We start from the raw sequence: 22353 nt of genomic DNA, 5'->3' as shown, positions 1-22353 counted from the left end.
GGGCCTTGGGCCAGTTGCTTTGGGAGCTTTGATCCCCCAAGCCCTGGAATCCCTGGTCCTGCCCCAGTGTCTGGTCACTAAAGGGCCCTCCAGGAAGCCGTCTCATTCCTGCATGATGCCCCTCTTGGCTGTGGTCCCCTCCACCCTGATTACCCTGCCAGGACTGTGGTGACCAGCGCCAGGCACTCCACCTACTGTAGCCTTCTTCATTTCTGCTGCTGTGTCCCTGGGTGCTTTTTGCCTGTAATCTCTACACGCCCACACCCACCCTCCCACCCACCAACCCCCACACACCTACCTGTAATCTCTCTACACACATGCCAGCACACACGCTCACACCCCACCACTCCCCCACCATCGCCCACCTTGAGTGCATGTTTCCCCCCAGGCTCCTTATGAGGATATATGGCCCCTGGGGTGGATCACCTGCGTGGTTTATAGGTCCAGGATTCTCTTTAGCTCAGGTCTGTACCAAGAGCCCCCGCCTGCTTGTTACTTTTTCCTTTTTTCTTTTGTGTTTCACCCCAGCCCACATTGACCGCTTCTTTCCATGTTTTGATTTTGTGATTTTACTTTTTGGCCTCATGCTAGAGCATGTGGGATCTTAATTTCCTGACCAGGGATCGAACCCACACCCCCTGGATTGGAAAGTGGAGTCATAATCACCGGATTGCCGCTGAAGTACCTTCCCATCTGTGTTTTTGAGAGAATAAAACCTACAACTAATGTGTTGATAAGAAGCCTTTGGAGTGAACTCCACGCAGCCTGTTTACCCACTTATTTCTGACCCTTAGGTTTGGGAAAAGGTGTCTGTCTGTAGGCTGGTTAGGATTCTAAGTCGGTGCCACTTTGGGTCCTTCTGTTAGTCCAGAACATGGTAATTAAAGCATGGGCAGTGAAAAATGGTTTTATTTTGTGGCTCGGGAGGAGGGCTGAGAAGGCTTCTAGGTGATGGTGACCTCAGGTTGGGACAGGAATGATGTAGGGCTGACTGCAGTTATTCTTGTATTGGTTTCTTTTCTGTTTCTCTTCGTTTCCATTTAGTATTTTGACCCTTGTATCTCTACCATCATTTCCTCAGGTTTACTTTCATTTTCTGTATTTTTCCCTCCTGTGAGTGTCTGGGTTGCCAGCTGGTGCATCCCAAGCCCAGTAGTCATCCTCCCAGCTCCACCCCACTCCCCTGGCTGGGTGTCCTCTGACTTTTCCCATGACCTCATTCCTAACTTGCTCTTTCCTCTCCTGTGCATGGTGTCTTGGTTGACTTCATCCTTCCTTTTCTCCTCTCATTTATTTTTTAAAAGAATTGCTTCATCCTGCCATGAACACTCTATTTTTTTGCTTTTAATTTTATTTTGGAATATAGTCAGTTAACAATGTTATGATAGTTTCAGGCGGACAGTGAAGGGACTCAGCAATCCATATATATGAACCATCCCCCCACCCCCGACCCCACCAAACTCCCCTACCATCCAGGCTGCCACATAAGATTGAGCAGAGTTCCCTATGCTATACAGTAGGTTTTGTTGATTATCCATTTTAAATACAGCAGATGAACTCTCTTCTTTTGTCATTACTGAATCATTCCTCTTTATGTTTGAGAAAATCCAAAAGTGTCTGGCCTGTCCTATCAGCAAGAGACATCCAGGGTGTGCTTTTCTCTTCCATCATTTAAGCCAGCATTAATGGATTAATTTTTTATGCTCTGTGCATTATCTTATTTTATCTTCAGGTAGGAAATATTACTCCCACTTGACAGATGAGGAAATAGAGGCTAAAAGAAGTTCGGTAGCTTGACCAAGATCAAGCAGCAGGTTAAATGGTAGAACCTGGAAAGTCTCACTTCAGAACCTCCACTCTTAGCTATTAACCTCTGTATTCCAGCTAGAGGAGGAGTGACATGTTGTGTTGCCAGGCAGGAGAATGGATTTCATGGCCTTGAAGACCCTTCTGTACCAGCATTCATGGGATGCTGGGAGGTCATGTAGGATGGTGAGACCCTTTCCCATGGGGTTGGTTTTGATGACAAATCACTGTGTTCTAAAATGATTCAGCATTAATTCTGATGCTGTGGGTGGGCATGGTGGGAGTATGGCAAAGTATGGTGGGTGCTAGGGCCTCGGCTTGTGTCGTCGTCACTGTCATTGTGTAAACTAGCCAGATGGAGTTCTCCCAGTTGATTCCCTATGTTCTGTTTCTTTGCAGAGCCTGTGTCATCTTGGGGGTGATATTCCTTCTGTCATCTGTGTGTATAGTGGTCAAAGCCATCCATGACCTCTCGACTAAGCTGCTCCCGGAAGTTGTAAGTTTCTTCTTTTTTCTTATGAGTCTTTCCTGAGGGTACCAGCCTCTTGTATTACCTCTCACCCCAGATTTACTGGGGGAAGTTGGGCAGGTGGAGAGAAAATAAACAGTATCTTAGGAGTCCAGAAGACCTCATATTAGAATGTAAATGACTCAGCAGAGAAAAGCACTGGGCAAGACAAAAAGCTAGTTGAGCTGGTGCGTGTTCTGTGTCTTTGGACTACTTTTAATGTCTTTTATATTAAGAGAAATGAGGTGATTTTTATATAGCAGTGCTCCAACCTGTGTTGTTTGCATCTGTTCTGCATCCACTCAGTGACTTATAGTAAGAATTGTTTGCCTTTGCACCTCAATTCAGTACTAAATCTATTCACATTAGATTTTCTGACACAACTAACATTCAAATGCAGAAACTGGAGGACACAATTTCATATTAAAGAGTGTTTTCGCCTCATTTTCTTGGTGAGAGGCACCAGATTCTTTTTTGTTGTTGTTTTTTTGCACTCTGATTCTATTTTTGCCCCGCATCTTATGAATACTGATAAAAAAAGATTTTTGCAGTCTCCTGAAGGCTAATTTACCTATCAGGAGATGAAGATACTGCCATTACAATGATTCTCTCTACAGACTTACCTCAGAGATATGACGGGTTTCGTTCCCGACCATCACAGTAAAGCAATCAATGCAATAAAGCAAATCATCCATTTTTTTGGTTTCCCAGTGCACATAGAAGTTATGTTAATACTATGTCTATTATATGTAGCCTATTATGTGTTCAATGCCATTATATCTTAAAAAACAAAACCAGTGTACATACCTTGATTTAAAAATACCTATTGCAAAGATAATGTGAACTATCATCTGAGACTTCAGCAAGTCACAGTCTGTTTGTAATGGTAACATCAAAGATCACTGACCACTGTAAGAAATGTGATAAAATGCGGAGGGAGGGGGGTAGTAAATTGGGAGATCAGGATTGACATATATACATGAGTCTATAGACAATAGATAACTAACATGGACCTGCTGTATAGCACAGGGAACTCTACTCAGTGCTCTGTAACGACCTATATGAGAAAAGAATCTTTTAAAAAAGAGTGGCTATATGTATATACGTAACTGATTCTTTTTGCTGTACGCCTAAAACTAACACAACTTTGTAAATCAACTATCCTCCAAAGAGATGTCTTTAAAAGTTTGAAATATTTTGAGGATTAACAGAATGTGACACAGGGATAGAAGGTGAGCAAATGCTGTTGGAAAAAATGGTGCCAATAGACTTACTGGACACAGGGTTACCACAAACTTTCAATTGGTAAAAATAATAATAATTATCTGCAAAGTGCGGTGAAATGAGGTGCGCCTGTTTATGAGTTGCATAGTGATGTAATGAAAAATTACGGGCTCTTGTTTTAGGGTGTGACTTGGTTTGCACTCGACTATGTGCACCATCTTATAAAAGGCCTAAGTTATGAGACCTTTAGTTTCACTTTTAGAAAAACACATGTTAATCTTTTGGGGGTAACGTATTGCATTTGTGTGTGTGTTTTTATGGGGAAGATGAAAATGGAGTGGGCATTACACTGTATTTAGTAGAGCTGTTAAAGTGACTGCCTTAAGTTATCCTGTGTTCCTAAGGCCCCCACCCCTCGCCAACTTGAACCTGAGATTAGAGCCATTCCTTTGGTACCTCCTCAGGATCTTAACTGTTATTTATCGTCTCAACTAACAGCTCAGTGACACGGAGGAAAGATGGATAGCAGGGTAGTAGTGTACCTACCTATGGGTTTCATCTTTTTGAGAAGAGCTGGCTCAAGCAAATAATCCCATGTTTTCTACTCCATATGTTATATCTTATCTTACCGTGGTCTTCCTGGTTACCTTGAATCTGGACTTGTTCATCGTCTTCCTTCATCAGACTGACTATCATGTGTTCCATTCCATCAGAATCTGAAGCTTGAAAAAAGTGAAAGTGAACATGTTGGTTTCTCAGTCGTGTCCGACTCTTTGCAGTCCTATGGACGGCAGCCTGCCAGGCTCCTCTGTCCATGGGATTCTCCCAGCAATAATGCTGGACGGGTAGCCATTCCCTTCTCCAGGGGATCTTCCTGACCCAGGGGTTGAACCTGGGTGTGCTGCACTGCAGGCGGATTCTTTAGTGTCTGAGCCACCAGGGAAGCCCTTTAAAAATTAGTTGCTCAGTTGTGTCTAACTCTTTGCAAACCCATGAACTGTAGCCCGCCAGGCCTCTCTCTCCACAGAATTCTCCAGGCAAGAATACTGGAGTGGATAGCCATTCCCTTCTCCAGGGGATCTTCCCAACCCAGGGCTCAAACTTGGTCTCCTGCACTGCAGACAGACTCTTTACTGTCTGAGCCACATCTAGACGTAAAAGTATTGTGTGATCAATTAAGATGCCAGTCAGATAAGATCTTTGCATTTTACAAGGGATGGAAATCTGACTCGACTCTAAGAAATGTTTATTGGTGGGAATTTTCAGCACTGGGCTCGTTGACATTTTCATTTATTTAGGTGTTAAAAATTAATGTGAGGCAGGGCTTACTTGATGTAGAATGGATAGCTGTGCTTGTAGACCCTTGTTTGTGGCCCTCCTTGTTTTTGTCTTGAAAGCTGAACAGGTTTTAACTAGAAGCAGCCTTATATCTTATGGTACAAATATTCCTAAGAGAAGAAGCTCACCAAGGTAAAATCCACATCATTGCTAGGGTGTCTCATGCCCAGCCTAGGTGAGATCAGAGAGGGTGAAGACCTCTGTGATTGAACCAAGACTGTCCCTGTCCTGGTAGGGTTCACACCCACTGTATGTTACTAGTCCCGGTGTGGGATTTAAAAATCATACCCATTTATGGTCTTCCTGTCAGAACTCTAAGGAAAGATGTAAGGTGGTCTGTTGTATTTGTTTTTTTAAACCTTCAGAGTTGTGGAAACTCTGGCATATTTATGTAACCAAGTAACCAAGGCATATTTATACTTAAAATATTTGGGGAACCCTGGTTAGGAGCAGGTGATTATTTTCTGGCAGACCAAATGCAGTTTGTGCCTCTTGGTGGCTCATAGTTTGTGGTGGTTGAAACCAGGGAGATTGGAGTTTAGGGTTTTGATATCCGAAATTTTAGGTCCGAGTTACAGCTTCACCCTTGCCCTCATCTGCAGAATTGCCTTTTTTTAAAAAGATATTTTTACATGTACCATTTTAGAAGTCTTTGTTGAACTTGTTACAGTATTACTTCTGTTTTATGTTTTGGTTTTTGGCCATGATGTATGTAGGATCTTGGCTCCCCAACCAGGGATCGAACCTGTACCCCCTGCATTGGAAGACAAAGTCTTAACCACTAGACCACTAGGGAAGTCCCCAGAATTACCTTTTGATGTGTGATTTCCATCCAGTTGTTACATGGGTTTGTCTGAAGCAATGTTTTCCCCACCCCAGGCCTATTTTCCCAGCAGCTTTCTTTTTAATGTCACCGGCACAATTCTTAGAGTGCGAGTAATTTGTGAGAATGGGTGAGTTTTGAAAGAAAGCCATGCGGTTAGGAATTGGCCTCCTGTGAAGTCAGCTGGCTCTGAGCCATGGTGTCGCCTGCTCCTCAGCGGCCTCGTGCTGGAGGAGACAGGCCAGCCCATTCTCAGGGGACCCCGAAAGGATCCCACAGTGTCTCCTGCAAGGGCTTCTTGGGCAGATGGCTTGTTTGCTCCCTCATGGCCTGCATGGGGTCTCATTGGATCACTGACGAAGCATGTTCCAAAAGAGCCTTCTCAGGAACTCTGCAGGAACTATGGTTCTAGAAGCCGGGGAGTGTGGGTGCTGCTGCAGATGCGCTGGCAGTGGTTTGGTATTATGTTTGTGGCTGCTTTGACATGAGCATCATTGTGTTGCTGTTTTCACACCCACCACGCCCCAGAAGGGAAGGCAGGGGCCGGTGGCACACTTCTCTCTTGTGGTGGCACAAGGGGCTCTGAAAGCAGAAGTGCACTTCCTGAGGTCATCGGCTGGCTGGTGGCAGTGCCTGGACTTGAACCCTTGTCTCCTCATCCCGGCTGTCTTGGCTCCTGATACTGTGGGATTCCGCGGTCCCACTGTTCATTGGCTTTTCAAGTCTGAACCTTCTGTCTTATTTCTTCTCCTTTTTTTTTTTAACCCCCTCCATTTGTTTTTTTCTTTGCTTTTTCTTGACTTCTCACGTTCAGGTGGAGGTGCCCGGCCCCCAGCTGATTCCATCCCTGGCCTTTTCTGGCTGCCACCGCTGTTCCCGCCACGCGGGACCCCTGCAATCTGTGCCGCTGACCAGGGTGTGCTCCTGTTGCATTGTCTGTTGAAAAGCATGCAGGCAGGTGTACCGAGAAGCCTTGGAAGAGTAGAAGTAGGGAATGAGGGAATTCAGGGGTTACATGGAGTCACGTGGAAAGAGAGGAGGGCATGGAGGCTGAGTGACTCCCCCCGCCCCAGTACCCAAGTGACCACTGCAAGCAAATTGCTCCATCTCTCTGACTCTGGGCTTCCGGATATGCCAAATGGGGACAATATTTTCATCAGGGGTTTATGATAAAGATCAAGTGAGCCGTTTATTTAAAATAACATTATTAACAGGAGACAGTGCTACTATGGTGGTGACTACTCTGAAGGTTCCGATTTTAAAGTTTCTGAGCTGCTCGTGGCCTGAGTGCCTTTCAGATGGGCCCCTTGATCCCTCTTTCCTGCCTCCTGGTCCCCCTCCCTCTGGCTGGACAGGACTAGTGCTTGTCTCTCTCTGGCTTCAGGTGGCCACAGCCAACTCTGGGCCCCTTCCTTTTGGGAAACACCCAGCACACTGTAGGCAGGCTGTCCTCTAAGTCTAACTCGCCGCTTGTTGGCTGTGAGACTTCCAGCAAATTGTGTCTTCTCTCAGAGAGACAGTTTCCTTCCCTAAATGGGTGTCATGCCCCCTGCTCCACAACAAACATTGTGAGAACTAAACGATGCGATGAACGTGGAATTGCTCCATCAACTGTTGTGTGCTTGGCGAAAGCAGAAGGCATTATGTCAGATCCCATGACCCAGGAATTCTCATCCTTCCCCATGCACTTTCTCTCAGTGACCTGTTGAGTTGTACTAGCTCATTACACTTGTTTACCTTGAGGACTTGACAGTGTCTGAGCCTAACCTTCTCCTTAAGTCACATGCACTAAAAGTGATAACAATTATAATTAAAATGATGCATTGTTCCCAGTTGGCAATGAATAACATATGGTGGTCATATGCTGATAATAATAATTGCTACCACGTGAGTGCCTACTGATTCTTACTGTGCCTACTGTCTAGGGGATTCAAAGTCAACTAGCACTAACGGTTAGTGTTTCTTCATTGCTTTGCAAAGGCCTTGACTTCTGCTGCTGCTGCTGCTAAGTCGCTTCAGTCGTGTCCGACTCTGTGCGACCCCATAGACGGCAGCCCATCGGGCTCCACTGTCCCTGGGGTTCTCCAGGCAAGAACACTGGAGCGGGTTGCCATTTCCTTCTCCTAGGAGCTGGCATTTGCTCTCCAGGAGCTCACAGCTGGGGAGAGACCCAGAGAGCTTAAACATTTTATTTCAGTGATGAGGGGTGTAGTAGAGACAGTCAAGCCTGCTATGGGGGAGGCGTGTTGGGGCCTCCACTGTGATCTGAAGGAAGAGTGGACACTGGGGAGACAGGCTTGAGTGAGGAGGTTCTGAGGCTGAGGTCCAGGGAGGAGAAGGCTCTTAGAGGCAGAGCAGCCACAGGGACCAAGGGATCTGTGTGAGCTTGCTTTCTTTTTCTCAGGCATTTGTTTCCTGTTTGTTTCCAGTGTGTCTGGATAGGAGGAAGGAATAGAGAAGGGAAAACAGAGAAGGAAGGAAGGAAAAATAACTCTGTTGTGGGTCAGGAGTGGTTGCTTGGCATTGTTTTGATTCTTCTTCCTCGAGCTGCAGGGTTGCTTTCAAAACTCCCCTTGTTTTCTCTCAGCTAAGTTCTTGCCTGAGATTCCATCCCACCCACCAGAACAAAGGAGCTTCCGCCAAGAGGAGGGAGCCTCCCTCACAACTGTGTTCTTTCAGGCAACCAGTCATCAGCGCTGTTTCATTTCCAGGCCTCGTGGGACACGAAGGTGGCTCACAGTGCGGGGTGGCCACCTGCTTTCTGGGCACATCTCTTCCCGCAGTGTTGCTAAATCTCCCTCACGCAGAGGCCTGGCTGGCTTTGCAGAGCTGGGGGCGGTCAGTGGTGTCCTTGCACGGGCCCCAGATGGGATTTCACTCTCAGGAACAAAGCTAGAGAGATAACTCTGGTAAAGGATATATTAGGATTGTACTTGCAAGTCCACAGGTGAAAACATTCCCCAAGGATCTTCCTTCACAGTGACTGTGACTCTTGGATTTGTAGGCTTTTGTTTTGTTGAGGTGTTTAGCATTCAGGAGTTACTAGGAAGAGTTCCTTAAGTTCTTCAGTAGCTTGTCACCTCTTGGTCCATCTTTACCAGGTGGAGAGGATGGAACCAGCTTAGCCTGCCCCCTCCCCACACCCCTGTTTGTCTCCTCCCCTCCCTCCTCCCCTCTCACTCAGGGCCTCTCCCTTCCCCTCTGAGCTCCCACCTTGTCCTCTTCTTTGGAAATTGAGCCTCTGCACTCACTCCTCCTCCTGGAACCCTCAGTCACTGCCTGCCTGACTCCTCCTCCTTCTTAGGCAGATCCCTTCAAGTCCTTCCCACCCCCTTCTAGCCCCTGTTGCTCTCACAGATGCTCTATCTGAAGAGACTCATCGCTTCCTTCCCATTCCTCTTGTCCCCTCAGCTTCAAACCCAGCCTCCCCTCAGCCTGCCCCAGCAGTCTTTCAAATCCATTCTGTATGACCTCCCTTGGGAGGTAGGAGATGGTTAGCAGGAGGGCATGAGACAGGATGGAGGGGCCAGGAGTGAAGGCTTGGGGCCAGGTGAGCAGGTTCACAGAGATGCTGCCTACCCAGTCAGCTTGTCCACCTCAGGTCTTCTGGAACAAGTGCCTCATCCGTGGGAGTAAGTTTCTTGAGGCTTTTGTACTGAGTGAGTACTCTGAAGCATGTCACCTTGTGGTTAAAGATGTGGGAGAGAATTCCCTGATGATTCAATGGTTAGGACTCTGCCCTAGATGAGTCACAAGCTGGAATCAAGATTGCTGGGAGAAATATCAGCAACATCAGACATGCAGATAATACCATTCTGATGGCAGAAAGTGAAGAGAAACTAAAGAGCCTCTTGATGAGGGTGAAAGAGGAGAGTGGAAAAGCCAGCTTAAAATTCAGTATTCAAAAACCTAAGATTATGGCATCCAGTCCCATCACTTCATGGCAAATAGATGGGGAAACAGTAGAAATAGTGACATTTTATTTTTGGGGGGCTCCAAAATCACTGCAGATGGTGACTGCAGTCATGAAATTAAAAGATGCCTGCTCCTTGGAAGAAAAGCTGTGACAAACCTAGACAGCATATTCAAAAGCAGAGACATCACTCTGCCGACAAAGATCCATAGGAAAAAAAAAAAAACTATGGGATTTTTCCTAGTAGTCATGTAAGAATGTGAGAGTTGGACCATGAAGAAGGCTGGGCACTGAAGAATTGTTGCTTTTGAATTGTGGTGCTGGAGAAGACTCTTGAAAGCCCCTTGGACTGTAAGGAGATGAAATCAGTCAACCCTAAAGGAAATCAAGCCTGAATATTCACTGGAAGGACTGAAGCTGAAGCTACAATACTTTAGCCACCGGTTGTGAAAAGCCGAACCATTGGAAAAGGCCCTGATACTGGGAAAGATTGGCAAAAGGAGAAGAGGGAGGCAGAAGATGAGATGGTTAGCATGACTGACTCAATGGACATGAATCTGAACAAACTCTATGAGACTATGAAGGATTAGGAAGCCTGGCATGCTGCAGTCCATGGTCTCCCAAAGAGTCTGAACACGACTTAGTGACTGAACAGCAGCGACAGCTTCCACTGTAGAGGTCAAGGGTTTGATCCCTGGTCGGAGAAGTAAGATCCTGTATGCCTGCGGTGCAGCCAAAAAAAAAAAAAAAAATGTGGACACTGAGGCCAGGGAGACAGAGCCCAACTCTGCCTCTTCCTAACTAGAGAAAGATGGGGCAGGAGTCCCAGCTTTCTATGTCTCAGTCTCTTTTTTGTAAAATGGAAATAGTAATAGCAGTCTTCTTGCTAAGCTTGCTAAGAAAGAAAATAAAGCAATATAGAGGATGCATTTAGAAATAATTGTTGAGTGAACATTGACTAATACTATGGTTGTTGGACCAGAGAAGAGGTTTCTAAGGAAGTTAGTGGACCTTCTGATGCCTTTTGTTCTGGAAGCTTAGTCTGTATTGAACCATCCAGGAAATGCATTCAGGGATCCTATTTTCAGCTCAGATTGGGTAATGGTGTAGGCACCTTCTTGTGCAATAGCCTGTAATTCCTGAATCTGCTATGAGCAATAGATTCATATTCCCATATGACATGCCCTCAAGCATAACTCTGAATTTAATTTGGAAGTTGTATTGACTCCCAAATACCTTAAAAACAGACACTTGTACACAGTCAAGGTCCTCACCATCCATCCAACCTGCCAGCATCACCCCAGCACTGCACAGAGAAAGGCAGAAAATTCCTGCTGTTAGATCACCAATGGTGTCCCACTCTTACTACTTTAGACAGAATTATTCCATCACCTCAGCAAGACTGACCTCTGCATTTATTCTAGAGCTACAGCCCACAAGTTTCTAAATAGAAGAGAACTGAGCTCTGATGAAAGTGAGTTATATTGGCTTGAGTGATCTCATGGAGAATCAGTTCAGTTCAACCATGAACTTCCAGATGTTCAATCTGGTTTTAGAAAAGGCAGAGGAACCAGAGATCAAATTGCCAACATCCTCTGGATAATCAAAAAGGCAAGAGAGTTCCAGAAAAACATCTATTTCTGCTTTATTGACTATGCCAAAGCCTTTGACTGTGTGGATCACAATAAACTGTGGAAAATTCTGAAAGAGATGGGAATACCAGACCACCTAACATGCCTCTTGGGAAACCTGTATACAGGTCAGGAAGCAACAGTTAGAACTGGACATGGAACAACAGACTGGTTCCAAATAGGAAAAGGAGTATGTCAAGGCTGCTTGTCACCCTGCTTATTTAACTTCTATGCAGAGTACGTCATGAGAAATGCTGGGCTGGAAGAAGCACAAGCTGGAATCAAGATTGCCGGGAGAAATATCAATAACCTCAGATATGCAGATGACACCACCCTGATGGCAGAAAGTGAAGAGGAACTCAAAAGCCTCTTTATGAAAGTGAAAGAGGAGAGTGAAAAAGTTGGCTTAAAGCTCAACATTCAGAAAACTAAGATCATGGCATCTGGTCCCATCGCTTCATGGGAAATAGATGGGGAAACAGTGTCCAACTTTATTTTTTGGGGCTCCCAAATCACTGCAGATGGTGACTGCAGCCATGAAATTAAAAGACGCTTACTCCTTGAAAGGAAAGTTATGACCAACCTAGACAGCATGTTCAAAAGCAGAGACATTACTTTGCCAACAAATGTCCATCTAGTCAAGGCTATAGTTTTTCCAGTGGTCATGTATGGATGTGAGAGTTGGACTGTGAAGAAGGCTGAGTGCCAAAGAATTGATGCTTTTGAACTGTGGTGTTGGAGAAGACTTGAGAGTCCCTTGGACTGCAGGGAGATCCAACCAGTCCATTCTAAAGGAGATCAGTCCTGGGTATTCTTTGGAAGGAATGATGCTGAAGCTGAAACTCCAGTACTTTGGCCACCTCATGTGAAGAGCTGACTCATTGAAAAAGACTCTGATGCTGGGAGGGATTGGGGGCAGGAGGAGAAGGGGATGACAGAGGATGAGATGGCTTGATGGCATCACTGACTCGATGGACGTGAGTTTAAGTGAACTCCGGGAGCTGGTGATGGACAGGGAGGCCTGGTGTGCTGCAGTTCATGGGGTCGCAAAGAGTCGGACATGACTGAGTGACTTTTAACTCATGGAGAATAGAGCCCAGAAATAGATGCATACATATCTGGTCACCTGGCTTTCAACAAAGGTACCAGGGCAATTTAGGCGGGAAAAAAGTCTCTCTTCAACAGATGGAGCAACTGGAAAGCTTTATGGACAAAAATGGACATTTCAGTTCAGTTCAGTCGCTCAGTCGTGTGCAACTCTTTACGACCCCATGAATCACAGCACGCCAGGCCTCCCTGTTCATCACCATCTCCTGGAGTTCACTCAGACTCATGTCCATCGAGTCAGTGATACCATCAAGCCATCTCATCCTCTGTCGTCCCCTTCTTCTCCTGCCCCCAATCCCTCCCAGCATCAAAGTCTTTTCCAATGAGTCAGCTCTTCACATGAGGTGGCCAAAGTACTGGAGTTTCAGCTTTAGCATCAGTCCTTCCAAAGAAATCCCAGGGTTGATCTCCTTCAGAATGGACTGATTGGATCTCCCTGCAGTCCAAGGGACTCTCAAGAGTCTTCTCCAACACCACAGTTCAAAAGCATCAATTCTTTGGCACTCAGCCTTCTTCACAGTCCAACTCTCACATCCATACATGACCACTGGAAAAACCATAGCCTTGACTACACGGACCTTAGTCGGCAAAGTAATGTCTCTGCTTTTGAATATGCTCTCTAGGTTGATCATAGCTTTCCTTCCAAGAAGTAAGCATCTTTTAATTTCATGGCTGCAGTCACCATCTGCAGTGATTTGGGAGCCCCAAAAATAAAGTCTGACACTATTTCCCCATCTATTTCCCATGAAGCGATGGGACCAGATGCCATGATCTTCGTTTTCTGAATGTTGAGCTTTAAGCCAACTTTTTCACTCTCCTCTTTCACTTTCATCAAGAGGCTTTTGAGTTCCTCTTCACTTTCTGCCATCAGGGTGGTGTCATCTGCATATCTGGGGTTATTGATATTTCTCCCAGCATTCTTCATTCCAGCTTGTATTTCCTCCAGTCCAGCGTTTCTCATGATGTACTCTGCATAGAAGTTAAATAAGCAGGGTGACAATATATAGCCTTGACGTACTCCTTTTCCTATTTGGAACCGGTCTGTTGTTCCATGTCCAGTTCTAACTGTTGCTTCCTGACCTGCATACAGATTTCTCAAGAGGAAGGTTAGGTGGTCTGGTATTCCCATCTCTTTCAGAATTTTCCACAGTTTATTGTGATCCACACAGTCAAAGGCTTTGGCATAGTCAATAAAGCAGAAATAGATGTTTTTCTGGAACTCTCTTGCTTTTTTGATTATCCAGAGGATGTTGGCAATTTGATCTCTGGTTCCTCTGCCTTTTCTAAAACCAGCTTGAACATCAGGAAGTTCACGGTTCATGTATTGCTGAAGCCTGGCTTGGAGAATTTTGAGCGTTACTTTACTAGCATGTGAGATGAGTGCAATTGTGTGGTAGTTTGAGCATTCTTTGGCATTGCCTTTCTTTGGGATTGGAATGAAAACTGACCTTTTTCAGTCCTGTGGCCCCTGCTGAGTTTTCCTAATTTGCTGGCATATTGAATGCAGCACTTTCACAGCATCATCTTTCAGGATTTGAAATAGCTCTACTGGAATTCCATTACCTCCACTAGCTTCGTTCGTAGTGATGCTTTCTCAGGCCCATTTGACTTCACATTCCAGGATATCTGGCTCTAGATGAGTGATCACACCATCGTGATTATCTGGGTCATGAAGATCTTTTTTGTACAGTTTTCTGTGTATTCTTGCCACCTCTTCTTAATATCTTCTACTTCTGTTAGGTCCATACCATTTCTGTCCTTTATCGAGCCCATCTTTGCATGAACTGTTTCTTGAAGAGATCTCTGGTCTTTCCAATTCTGTTCTTTTCCTCTATTTCTTTGCATTGATCACTGAAGAAGGCTTTCTTATCTCTTCTTGCTATTCTTTGGAATTCTGCATTCAGATGCTTATATCTTTCCTTTTCTCCTTTGCTTTTCACTTCTCTTCTTTTCACAGTTATTTGTAAGGTAAATGGACATTTACCTTTATATAAAAACTAGCTCAAAATGAATCAAAAACCTCAGTGTAAAATCTAACCCTAAAACTTTTACAGGAAAGTAAAACAGAACATTTAGGTATTAGGTGAAATTTATTAGATTTGGCAGTAAAAGTTTGCATCATAAAATAAAAAAATTGAAAATTGGACTTTATAAAAGTAAGAAACCTTTGCTATGACACCGTTTATGACAAGACTGCACAGACAGCATACATAGATCAGACAAAAGACTTGTGTCCAGAACACGTAAAGAACATTTTAATAAGAAGACCCAGTAGTCATGTAAGGATGTGAGAGTTGGACCTTGAAGAAGGCTGAGCACCAAAGAATTGATGCTTTGCAACTGTGGTGCTGGAGGGAGAAGACTCTTGAGAGTCTTTTGGACTACAAGGGTCAAACCAGTCAATCCTAAAGGAAATCAACCCTGAATATTCATTGGAAAGGTGGCCAAAGTATTGAAGCTCCAATACTTTGGCCACCTGATGCAAAGAGCTGACTTACTGGAAAAGATCCTGATACTAGAAAAGATTGAGGGCAAAGAGGAGAAGGGGATGACAGAGGATGAGATGGTTGGATGGTTGACTCAATGTACATGAGTCTGAGCAAGCTTGGGGAGATAGTGAAGGACAGGGAAGCCTGGCATACTGCAGTTCATGTGCTCTCAAAGAGTTGGACATGACTTAGCGACTGAACAACAACAACAACATAAGACAAACAATCTGATAAGAGAACAGGCATAAGATTTACAGACAGTTCCTAGGAGAAGAGATAAATGAAGAGCCAGTAAGCACATGAAAAATTGCTCAATATTATTAGTCTCCATGGAATTACAAATTAAAACCACCATAAGATACCACTACATACACATTTGAATGTCTTCACTTGAAAAAAAAACAAAAATATGTGGACCATTTACAGCTCTTATACATTGATGATGAGAGGATAAAATGGTTCATGTGTTTTGGAAAAAAGTTCAGAGATTTGTTAAAACATAAACGTCCATTTCCGATATGACCTAGCCATTCCTTCCCTAGATATTTACCCAAAAGAAATGAACATATACATTTGTAGAAAGACCCTCAAACAAATGTTTATTGCATTTGGGTTTCTAATATCAAAACCTAAAACTAATCCAGGTGTTTATGAATAGGTGAAAAGGTCATATATCCATACAGTAGAGCACTACTCAGCAATAAAAAAGGCACTGCTGACTCATACAGTGACATGGATGAAACTCAGAATTAATTAAGGTGGGTTCCAGATGCAAAGCCAAAAGAAACACATTAATAGTGTACAGGCATACCTTGGAGATTCTGTGGATTTCATTCTATACCATTGCAAAATATTGCAATAAAGCAAGTCATATAAATTTTTAGATTTCCCAGTACATAGAAAAGTTACATTTATACTATACTGTATATAAGTATGCAGTAACATTATATCCAAATATATACATATATACCTTAATTTTAAAAATAGTTTATTGCTAAAGATATTAACCATCATCTTTAGCCTTCATTGAGTTTTAGGTATCATCAAACATCATGGATCACAGATCACCATGACAAATATAATAAAAAAAAAAGCTTGAAACAGTGTGAGAATGACCAACATGTGACAGAGACACAAAGTGAGCAAATGCAGTTAGAAAAATGGCGCTGACAGACGTGCTCAATGCATGGTTGCCACAAGCCCTCAATTTATAATAAATACATTAGCTGCGAAGCACAGTAAAAGGAGAGATGCCTGTATCATTCCACTTATATAAATTTTTAGATGCAATCCCAGTAGCCAAGACATGGAAAAAAGCTAAATGTCCATCAACAAATAAATGGATAAAGAAGACGTGGTATATATACACAATGGAATATTACTCAGCCATTAAAGAGGAATGAAAAAATGCCGTTTGCAGCAGCAGGATGGACCTAGAGATTATCGTACAAAGTGAAGTAAGTAATAAGGAGAAAAACAAATACCATATGATATCGCTTATATGTGGAATCTAAAATATGACACAATGAACTCATCTACAAGGCAGACGCACAGACATAGAGAACAGACTTGTGTTTACCGGAGGGAGGGAGGGAGGGCTGGGGTGGGAAGGACTGGGAGTTTGAGATTAGCAGATGCAAGCTGTTATATATGGAATGGATAAACAACAAGGTCCTACTTAGCACAGGGAGCTATACTCCATGTCCTGTGATAAACCATAATGGAAAAGAATGTGAAAAAGAATGTATATATAGTATAACTGAATCGCTGCTGTACAGCAGAAATTAGCACATTGCCAATCAACTATACATCAATAAAATAAATTCTAGGTGCAGTCTAATCTATAGTGACAGAAGGCAGATAGTGGTTGCCAGAGGATGGTGTTAGAAGCAGGAGGGATTATTAAAGAGTCATAAGGAAGCTTTTGGGGGTGATGGAAAATATCCCCTTGCTTTTGGTGATAGTTTCATGGGCATAAAGATATGTCAACACTGATCAAGCTGCCTGCTTTAAATATATACAGTACAGGTACATCCAGATGATACGCTTGAACACAAGTGACCTCACAATGCCACACCAGATAGGAATCCTGCTCAGATCTAACAGGATAAATATCTTAAGTTGCTATGAAGTGAGAGTGTAGTTTTCTGACTGTAACCCATACCTAGAATATAGACAGCACTGCTAAAATTTATCCTGTAAACAGTCAACGCTATGAAGACAAAATAAATGATGAGAGAGGAAAGTGCAAATAGTAGGCTAAATGTAACAGCTGTCATCGGAGGTAGCTAGTAAGAGGAGCTTTTGCTGAAAATGACTGATCTCATGTAGTTGCCAGAAATACCCCTGAAGTGCCTGCTGGTGGATCAGTCTCTTGAGTGAGGGTATTAACCATTTTAAACCTGAAAATGTGGGTGGTCTGTCTTTTCAGTTCCTTGCATGCAGTGCGATTTGTCAGTTCAGGTGTTACCTAGGAAATCGCTCTGAAGGATCTGTTAGGTTCTCTTTTCCTTGCTGTGTAAGCCTTGGACTTTAATCAGAATGTGATGTCTGTGAGCAGTCTGCCATGTTGCTCTATTCAATTACACCTCTTTGTGCTTTCTGTTTCGTAAAAGCACTTTTTAGCTTGAGGCTCATTAGACTTTCACGGTATTTCCGAAGTGGGCAGAGATACCACCATTTTACAACAAGGAAACAGATCTTCAGATAAAAAAATTAAAATGACTGTGCAGTATCAAGTGTCAGAGACACACACGGCAAACCAGGACCTGGACTGGCTGGGGGCTCTTTCTTGTTCATGGATTGCCTGCTGAATACTACAGAGTTTGAGACCCAAAAGCAAGCTTTTCAGAAAAGCTAATACAGCTAGCTGACTTGCTTTCCAGGCTGACAAAATGCAGCCCATATACTCCTCATAGGAGATTCTGAATCAGCTCCTTGTCTAGGGTTTCCCACACTCAACTCAATGGGGGTGGACTCTGTCCGCCCCTGCCATCTTCCCTGTGGCCTTGAAGATCCCAAGATGACATGTGCTATGAAAACCTGTCTAGGAGGCTTCTGGGTTATGGGAACAAAAATGGAGAAGAGAAAGGAAGGGAAGGAGGAAGGGAAATGTACTCATTCTTCATCTCCTAGAAACATCTGTATATTTAAAGATTTGGGTGTTTATCAAAGGAGGATGTTGCAGGGTCAAGGTTGAATACACTGCTATTTAGATGCATCTGTACTTGACCTCGGAAAGTTTATCTCTTGGTACTTGTTTTCCCAACTAGAATGAGAGAATTTATCATGCTAACTTAGCACTTCTTTTTCTTTGTAATATTTTGAGAGTGCTTTTATCTTTGCAAGAATAACATTTTTTTCAAAAGTGGCTTAACATTTTAAGGTAATTAGTTTTTTCATTCACTTCCCTAAGTATAGCTTGGACAGTACAGTCCTCATAACATTTCTGATTTTCTGTTTATTGTTTAGCTAATGGAGAGAATCGTACTGAATGCCTTTTTATTTCTCAAGCTTTGACTGAAGTACGCCTGTATATCTGGGGCACACAACACATCCCAGTACAGCAGAGCCATGGGGACCGTTTCCACAGTGATGAGAGTGCCTTCTTTAAATGACTTGTGCTCCATTCCCCCATCACATGAGCAGTGCTGGTACTTTGGAATAGTCTGCCTGTGACTGGAATGTATTTGGTGACAAAGCCACACATTACTGGGTTGTTAAGGAAACATTTGATACTGGGAAATGTTAGGTTGGACAAAAAGTTTGTTCAAGCTTTCCCAAACATGTCAAACTTTTTTGCCAACCCAGTAGTTTGGGCACATTGGGTAAAAATTCTTCTTAAATTATCCTGTTGAAAGTGGGCTCTCTCATCATCTGAGCCTCCATGGACTCTATATATAGGACCTTTAAAGAACTTTCTGAACAGAGATAAAGCATGAGAACTGAGCTGACTGTAGGCGCTCGTGAAGGTCAGCTGCTATAGGAGGGACCCTGGACTTTCTCCTTTGTTTCTGTACAGTGGCTGTTCACAGAGGGAGGCTGTGTGCAGAGACTGTTACAAGAGGAAGCAGCTGAGTTAAGGCTCTCACTGCGGAGAGCTGTGGTCATCCACGGTCCCCCTTCTGCTAGTGAGAAGCAGCGTTGGTGACCGTGTTGCACTAGGCTCTGCCTGCTGTCCTGCTTTACCTAACCCTCCCCCATCTCCATTTGGCATTATCCAAATACCACCCCACTCCAGTATAGGCGACCTGCTCCCGTAACACCTCCTGTTGATTGCCGGGCACACTACAGTGTAATTTCCTGTCTGCTTGTCTCCCTGAGAAGACTGTCAGCTCTTTGATGACTTAGCCTTGCCTGTAGCAGAAACTCAGTAAATGGGCTGCATGCATGAGGCTATTGTCCCTACCAGGCAACAGGCTAGAGCCACATGTAGCAAAAGGTTGTAACTAAGAGGAGCTTATCTCTCAAGGAAATCCAAGCAGAGATTACCTGGGACCTTGCTCTGGACACTTACTGATCTCTGTGAAAGAAACTCTGCTTGCAAAGCTGGCTTGTCTCAAACCCCTGCCCCCGCCATCCATTTATATCCTAGAGTTTTCTGTGCTGTGGTGCTAGAGATGCATGTGAAGAGGTGATGCAAGGGTGAGGCACTCCATATCTCTGGCTCCTTTAGACTGTTGATGATGCTAATTGCCCATCATATAGATTCATGAACCTCTCTCCCATTGGTGGACACTACGTAATTTCCAGCTTTGTCACTATATCAAAGCTGTTAGAATGAACCTTGTCGTATTATCATGGTACTATGTAGTGTGGGCAGATGGTGTTTGTTTTTTCTTTTCCTTTAAAAAATTTTTTTATTAAAGTGTAGTTGATCTACAATGTTGTGTTAATTTCAGGTGTACAGCAAAGTGAATCAGTTATACGTATACATATATCAGTTATACATATACTTATGTCCAACTCACTTTAGATTCTTTCCGCATATAGATCATTACAGTGTGTCGAGTAGAGTTCCCTGTGCTCCACAGGAGGGCCTTATTAGTTATGTTCTATATGTAGTAATGTGTATATGTCAATCCCAATTCCCAATTTATTCCTCTCCCACTGTTACCTGCTGGTAACCATAAATTTACCTTCCGTAATATATCTGTAACTCTATTTCTGTTTTGTAAGTTCATTTGTATCTTTCAAAAAAAAAATCAGAGTATAATTGCTTTACAATGTTATGTTGGTTTCTGCCATACACCATAGTAAATCAGCTGTCGGTATGTATATCCCCTCCTTCTTGAATCTCCCTCCTACTCCCCCATCCAAAGACACTAGCCTGCCCCTCTAGGCCGTCACAGAGCGCCGAGCTGAGCCGGCTGTGCCGTGCAGCAGCTCCGCACTGGCATCTGTGTCACACACGGGCTGAGCTGAGCTGAGTGTGCATGTGCTGGTGCTGGTCTCCCAGTTCGTCCCGCCTTCCCCTCCCCACCGTGTCCACCTGTCCAGTCTCTTAAGTCTGCATTTATATTCCTGCCCTGCAAATCGGTTCCAGATGGTGTTTCTTGAGAACAGTATTTTGGAGAGGAATTTTTGGATGGTAGAGGATGTGTGTGTGTTTTAATAGGTACTGCCAATTTGCCCTTGAGTGTGGCTGCACCAGTTTACATTCTCAGTTGTCACTGTGTTTGATAACCTTCAAACGTACCAGTTTTCCAGTCTAATGAGAGAAAAAGGATATCTCATTTTAGTCTGCTTTCCCTTAATTATTGGCAAAATCAATGATACATTAAAAAGTATATTTTCTGTTTCCTCTTTTATAAACTGCTACTTTGCCCATTTTCTGTTGTTGTCTTTTTCTTATTCGATCTTAGGAGTTATTTATGTGTTCTGTGTACCAGTCTTGTATACAAGTTGTAGTTGTATACAATTTTAGAAGTAACCCCTTGTCCTTATCTTACTTAAGTGTCATGAAACTTACCAGTCTTTTCCTTTGTGGGATTGTGGTGGTTGTGTTTTGCTGGAGAAGGTAGGGGTTAAGAATGCTTTTACTCCTGTGAATTAGATAATAATAATGCGTGACTGTGAATAAATGAATAAATCCATCCTTCAGTTTATGCATAATCCTCCAATAATAGAACCTGAGAGTCTGCATTAGGTTTTATTAGGGTAAACAGTTATTCCTCATTCCTGCTCCTTCCATTTATATGAACGAATCTTCTTTTAAAACAATTTTGGCCTATCTCTGCCCCAGGGAAGAAGTGGCTTTCTTCTCTGATCGGTGTATCAGGGAGAATACGCCGCTCGGTGTCTTATGCTGTCTATCTCTGTTTGAGGCCTGCAGTTCTGTGGACAGCACAAGTTCTCTTAACCTTTGCTCATCTGATGCAGAGGCTCTTCCTGCACCTGGATGCACGTGTGCTCGGTGTGTCCGACTCTGCCACCGATGGACTGAAGCCCATCAAGCTCCTCTGTCCGTGGGATTTCCCAGGCGAGAATATTGGAGTGGGTTGCCGTTTCCTTCTCCAGGGGATCTTTCTGACCTGGGATTGAACTCGCATCTCCTGCGTTGCAGGTGTATGCTTTACTGAAGACCTGTGCTTTTTTTGTCTGAATAATTAATAGAGCTCAGATTTGGAAACCAGTTTGGCACACGTCTAAGCCATGTTCTCCAACATCATCTTTAATGGTAATAAAGCTTACATTTTGGTTTAGAAAGAAAAATACATTACTGCCCAGATGCTGTAAAGATATCTTTACCTTATTTTCTTTTAATACATGTAAGAAATTAGACTTTAAAATGGGGCCTTTAGTTTATCTAGAGTTTATTTTTGTGTTTGGTATGCGTTAGATGTTCAATTTTGTTGATTCACCCTGCCCCCACCTGAGGTGATTATACTGCTTTCCCAATGCCGTTTCAAACACCATATCCATCATATGACACATTCCCATGGGTGTGTGGCTGGCTTTGAATTTCATTCTTGAGGTTCAGTGGATCTGTCAGTTCATTCTGTTCTAGTGCCATACTTTTAGAATTTCTGTAATTACACTAAGTCTTAACATTCAGTCACCCTCTCTTCTAGGGTTTTCTAAGAGGTTTTGACTAATGTTGCCTTTGTAATACTCCATATGAATTTTGAAGTCATTTTGACAAGTAGGATGAAAAATCCTTTTGGAGTATTGTGAGTTGCATTCAATTCATTAATTTTGAGAGAAATTTTCTTTTTTTAGCTATTTAACTAACTCTCCTCCATTTCATCCATCTCCATGAGGACCTTAGACCTTTTTGCTAGGGCTATACCTTAATAGTTTGTAAGTTTTGCTGCTTTATATTTATTTCCTTTTCTAAATTATTACTGCATAAAAGAGGTAATGATATTTGAATAGTGATTTCATTAGCCTGTAACCTTGCTGATTTTTAAAATTAGTTTCACTTTTCAGTTGATTATTTTGGCTATATCATATGACAGTTTATTTTTTCTTTCCAATTCTAATATTTCTCTTTTTGTCTTATGTTGTTTATT

General features: G+C 43.3%; 1 protein-coding gene across 1 annotated transcript in view; it reads left to right on the top strand.

Annotated features, from left to right (window-relative positions):
• Positions 1-22353, top strand: part of TMEM163 (transmembrane protein 163) — a 272759-nt gene that overhangs the window by 223836 nt on the left and 26570 nt on the right. Inside the window, exon 5 of the mRNA XM_018062098.1 lies at positions 2206-2302. Within this exon, the coding sequence (XP_017917587.1) occupies positions 2206-2302 (97 nt within the window). The remainder of the gene's footprint in view (positions 1-2205; positions 2303-22353) is intronic.

This window comes from Capra hircus, chromosome 2 (genome assembly GCF_001704415.2).
Source record: "Capra hircus breed San Clemente chromosome 2, ASM170441v1, whole genome shotgun sequence".
Classification (NCBI taxonomy): Eukaryota; Metazoa; Chordata; class Mammalia; order Artiodactyla; family Bovidae; genus Capra; species Capra hircus.
Note: the sequence above shows the minus strand (reverse complement) of the source record. Positions and strands in the feature narration are given on the sequence as shown.